This window comes from Lactuca saligna, chromosome 3, assembly GCF_052625555.1.
Source record: "Lactuca saligna cultivar CGN05327 chromosome 3, ASM5262555v1, whole genome shotgun sequence".
Taxonomy (NCBI): domain Eukaryota; kingdom Viridiplantae; phylum Streptophyta; class Magnoliopsida; order Asterales; family Asteraceae; genus Lactuca; species Lactuca saligna.
The window spans coordinates 147739014-147744519 of record NC_136419.1 but is presented as its reverse complement, the minus strand read 5'-3'; the positions used below and the strand labels follow the sequence as shown (position 1 = coordinate 147744519).

The following is a 5506-nucleotide window of genomic DNA, read 5'->3' as shown; positions in this document are numbered from 1 at the left end:
CGGCCCATTCGATTATGTTTGTAGGATGATAGTTGTCTTTGTGACACTTGCTGATATGTCAATATGTGCTTGTTGTCTTTGTGACTCTTCCTTATATGCATGTATGCTTAGCTCTAGAGGTTAAATAGACCCAGTACCGGTTGAAAAATACCGAAGGAATGAAATAGACCCAGTACCGGTTGAAAGATACCGAAGGGGGTGAAATAAATCCAGTACTGATTGAAAGATACCGAAGGGATGAAATAGATCCAGTATTGGTTGAAAGATACTGAAGGGGGTGAAATAGACCCAGTAGCTTTGAGTTGTTATGTATGTTTCTTATGTGATATTTTGCGAACTGCCCTTCTAGGACCCATTTTTCCTGAAATGACCAACAAAAACATCCAAGATATCAAATTAAAAAGCAAAACAGCAAACTGGTTGCCCAGTTTCCACGTCGTGGGTTTCATCTGCACGTCGTGGAACTGGTCTGAAACGTGGTTCTAGAATGGACCATTTGTGGGCAAAATCAACCATCAATCTCTCTTGGGGTTTGTTTATTTCATCAATCTATGGCCTTACATTACACATGCATTCAAAAAATAACCAATATTTATAATCCATTCAAATTCACGATAGAGAAGTTGATTTATTAAAATTTGCAGATACATGCGCTATGAATCCACAAATAACATACATAAAACATAAAATATTGAATCTGTGGGACATAATGCTTATGTGACTTGTACTACTTCAATTTTAAGACTTTTATAAATCGTAAATGGTTTATATGATAGTAAAGACACACGATAATTACTTTATGGAACAATGTTTTTTTATCTAGCTTATGCAACAATATAACCTTTTAATACAAAAATATGTAACTGACACTTAAAGAAAGTTTAATAAGTAGCCCAATAAAATACAATTACATTTAATCGAGCGCATGTAAGGTATTTATAGATTACGGTGACGTAGAGTATATTGCCTGGAAACTAAATTGGTGATTGAAGCCTCTCCAACTTCTTCCGGAAGCTTATAGTCAAGATCTTCCGATTCATCTTCAGGTAAATCAGTGTCGACCCATGAAGACCAATCCACATCATCATCATCATCACCATCATCATCATCATCACATAAAGATTGTTTATTTCCTTGCATGCCATTAACCTTCTCAATTAGTGATTGTAGCATCTGATGGTTCAGTGTCTCATAGTCTCTGCTTCAATTCAAAAACACAATACAATGAAGTGATTACAACATCATACTTTTAATTTGTGTTTCAATATTACATAATTGTATGTTTTATCTAAAATGTTGTAGCAGATAAATGAAAGTACATTCCTATTTCTTGTATTTTACCTGAATGTGTAAATGGCATAAAGAAGTTGACATGATGCGAGAAACACAAATATTAACCTAACAATGCTGATAATCCATGCCTGTTGTTCAATCTCATTTCCATACCGAAGCACCATAAATTCAATCAAGAATGTCACACATAACCCTGCACAAACAAAAAGAAAAATTAAAGAACATTGTATAATATAAAAAATTAAAACTATTCACAACTTAAAATGATTGAAAATAGTAACTGAATCACCTATATAGAGCCTGGATCTCACGTTGTAGGTTTGCTTTGTACTTGTAAACATATAGAGCGTGAAAATTAATATAGAATATACAAGAAAAGATTTAATAACCCGTGATTCCAACAAAATTGCATTGTGCAAATCAAAAAGCTTTTCGATTGCAAGAAACATGCTTGCTTGCTTCGACTCAAAAGTTTCCTATCAAACATCAAAAAGAATTATTCAAATTGATAAAACAAAAGCAAATACCCAAAATATATATATTAAAAAAAAAAAAAAGTTAACTTGAGCAGCCAATATGCTTTTTGAATTCATAACTAGATCATCATGAGCTGCTTTAAGTTGTTGTTGCCTTTGTATGAGTTCCTTTTGTTGACTTTGACCAAGCTCAATCAACTGTTGCAAAGTTCCCCTACAATACAATTTCAAAAGTGACAAGGGTTTTTTTTTTCTGCAGTAAATTTCTCAAATATTTAAAAAATCGAGATTTTTTTCTTTTTCTGGTTTACCTGCTTTCTTCTAGAGCTTGGGACTGAAAGCTAGTGACAGTATGAAGAACCTCAAGGGCAGCAGTCTGACTATCAATAAGTTGTTTTTGTTTGTCTAATGAAGTTTCAGCTATATTCTCAATATCATCAGCCTTACTTTGTAACCTATTCATCTTCATAAACATCGCATCTCCAACTTTACCAATTTCTTTTTCTATTTCAACCGCTTCATTTCTTAAATTCTTCATTTCTTCCCCAATCCTATTCGTTGATTCATTCAACATCATCATTCCTTCACCCAGTCTTTCATTCATTTTTATTTGTCCATCGCGAAGTTCCATTTGAGAATCCGATAGTTTCACGGATTGATTGTAAACCGATTGGGAATACTGTAACACAACACCAACATGTTCTTGGATGTTTCTTGATGTTTGAGACACTTGTTGTGTTTGGACATCAATGGAAGATAAAGATTGTTGAATATGATCTGAAGTATGCAACAATCCTTCAGCCTGGTTTTCTATTCTCTCTAATTTGTCCTCTGCATATTCAGCAGATTTTTTTAGTTCATTCACCAATCTTTCTGTTTGTCTCTTGAATGCATCCGTCCTACAATACAAGATTGATTCACTTAGGCCTTGAGAGAGAGAGAGAGAGAGAGAGAGAGAGAGAGAGAGAGAGAGACTCAACTGTAATTGATGACAAATGGAGTTGGTTTCAAGATAAAACTCAAGATAAATGGTATGAGCAGTCTTATCTAAAATTTTGAGGCAATTGACAATTGGATTTTTGACATCACAAAAAGGGAAAGGAGGCCTCCCAGTGTCCTTCTGAAAGCAATCACTAAGATGCCAAGCTAATCTAGACCGATGTTCTTCACCTGCTAGAATCTCTGAGCATCCTGCAAATAAATTTCCATATGCATTTTGCCAACAAGAATTAGGCATAGCGACCTTTCTCTTGGCTTTTTCAACCAATGAGATTCCCTTCTTGCTACTCAATGATTCCATGGAAAATTCAGCATGAGATGAAGGCTTCTCGTAAGAATCAACTTTTCGTGTAGAGAATAACCAACTAAATGAGTAGATGCTGTGTGAAAGCAACACAACAACCCATAGGAACCCTAATTTGTAATTTTTATGCCTGTTATTCATCAGATCTGTTGTGCAACAATAAAAGATCGTTCAAATAGGAATTTCGTTTTTAGCAAACAGCATTTATAAAGCAATTTCATTTTTAGTAGGAAATATTCTGATATCACAAAGTGATTATCCTATAATCTTTAATAGCCTAATAGGTAAAAGCAATGTATACACATTACACACCTTCCTTTTTGGTCCTTATAGATAGCATTAAGCATAAAACCTGATTCGATTAAAAGAATGATCAATACTTTTTGAAACAAACTAAATACTGCCATACTACCACATGGTCTAAGGAGAATATTAGATGCAGATGACTAGATATGTTGTGCTTTTACATGATTAAGAAACAATAGGAAAATAGACAAATTTGCAACTTAATGTTCAATATGACTTGTACATATTTTGTGAGTACGTTGACAACTTGAATCAAACTTCGTATCAAGTACTAATAATAGGAGAACTCGTGTGCGATTTAATAAAAAAAATATATAGATTAACAGAGATATAGAAAGTTAGAAACATAGGAACATACTTTCTGAGAATCAAAACCCAGACAGAAGTTCTTGAGCAACCAAGCAAAACATTGATTTCACAGAATCATGAAAACGAAAGCAGCCAATGGGATAGCGTCAAATAATCATATCCAAATTAACGATTTTAAAAACCAATAAAACATGAAATCCTAATCATAATCATGTCGTAAAAAATAAACCCTAAATTACAAAACAAATCAGTGAACTTACCCTGCTGCCTGCCTTTCAAACTAGCAAATGCTGAATTATTGATGTTGATGCTCTCGAGTTTTAGCCAAAACAAATCCACACTTGAAGACCGTTACCAGGAATGTGAATCGTTGCCATCATTGAGATTAATTTCGCGAGTATCGTCGAGATTAGTCGTTGCAGCGAACTCTCCCTCTTATCTTTTTTTTTTTCGGATTTTTGTGGGAGCAAAAAAGCAGAACCGCGGGATACAAAAATGTATTTTTTTTTTTTTTTTTTTGTTCAAAAAGACGCGACGGTTGAGGAACCATTTTCCGGCGGTTATTTTAGGAGACTGGCCAGTTTGCGTAAGACGGCGGAAGCGTACCGATGATAAGAGGGTACGAGGGGCGGACCGAACCAAAAGGGAATGGCAAGGAGGTCGCGGGAGGGTAGGGGCGATCGAATTCGAAAGGGGTGTACGCTTGAAGGGGTTAATCTGGTTAATAATTTTCATTAAAAACAAAAAAAAAAAATTAAAAAAATTAAAAAAAAAAAAAAAAAAAAAAAAAACCAGCATAATAGCATTTTTTTCAAAAAAAAAATCCATAATTAACGAGGTTTGGGTTTGTACTCGGCATACGAGGTTTCATCCTACATATTTGTAGTCTCGATGGCCCAATCTTTGACATTACAAGACCACATATTACGTAACAGTGATGTATGTGGTATAAACTCTGATTACCTTTGTGTTTGGACTCATCTTCGCGATACGATACTAGGATTTGGCTGTAGCGGTTTCACTAATAAGGACACCCTCCCCCTAAATCCCAAAAAACATTGGCGTGTGCCCTTTTTAACAAAATCGTCAAAGATATAGAAGTTAACTTCAACATGACTGTTAGATAGAAAGCAGTTTTTGAGTGTCTTCGGGCACCTTATGCTCAAGATTTTCTACTAATTATCCCTATTTATGGCCTCGTCCAACATATGTCTCTTGTAGAGTATAAAACTATCATTCGTTACCGCCTCATGAATCTTCTATTCTCGATTGACGAGATATGTCCAGTTTACCACAAGGCATGTTTAGACATTTGTGGGGAACATGCAGTTCATTGAAGAGATCTCCTTGGTTTCAAGTACCGACATGATGTGGTTAGAGATGTTCTCTTTGATCTTGTCGGCGTGCTGGTATCTTCGTGAAGAAAGAAGCGCCAGTGAACTTTTTGACGAACCCGCTGGATAGAAGATCTACACTCAGGTTGGATGGCATTTTGGTCTTTGGATAGATAGGGGTAAGCACGCTTGTGTGGATCTTACTGGGGTATCCTTTCTCGTCGGTTTAAGAAGGGGAGGTTTCACAGTAGGGCATGTTGTTTTGAAAGCGACTAGTGTAAAGTGGCAAAGCATGAGAATGCATGCGTAGAAAATCAATATGGGTTTATACATTTTACCTTTGATACCTTTGGTTTTCTCGCACCAGAAGCAGTGGAGCTCCTCAACAGAGTCCAATTGGGCATGCATTCTAATATTATATATCATAGATGTAATATCCCAGAATTCAGGTTCAACCATTTAACCCTTCTTCTTTTCCAAGTTGT

At 35.4% G+C, this 5506-nt stretch overlaps 1 protein-coding gene across 2 annotated transcripts; it reads right to left on the bottom strand.

The window, feature by feature from the left end:
• Positions 1–796: 796 nt before the first annotated feature.
• LOC145037361 (protein GAMETE EXPRESSED 1-like) lies at positions 797–4377 on the bottom strand. 2 transcript variants are annotated; one of them, XM_078986007.1, is made up of 7 exons: positions 3948–4377; positions 2750–3218; positions 2081–2668; positions 1857–1983; positions 1583–1769; positions 1342–1486; positions 797–1201 (listed from the first exon to the last, which is right to left on the bottom strand). In XM_078986007.1, exons 2-7 carry the CDS (start codon positions 3211–3213, stop codon positions 937–939), a joined length of 1776 nt encoding a protein of 591 aa, XP_078842133.1. In that variant the 5' UTR covers positions 3214–3218; positions 3948–4377; the 3' UTR covers positions 797–936. The 2 variants fall into 2 exon arrangements, with proteins under 2 accessions (XP_078842133.1, XP_078842134.1); XM_078986008.1 differs by having other exon boundaries at positions 797–1198.
• Between the last annotated feature and the right edge of the window lie 1129 nt (positions 4378–5506).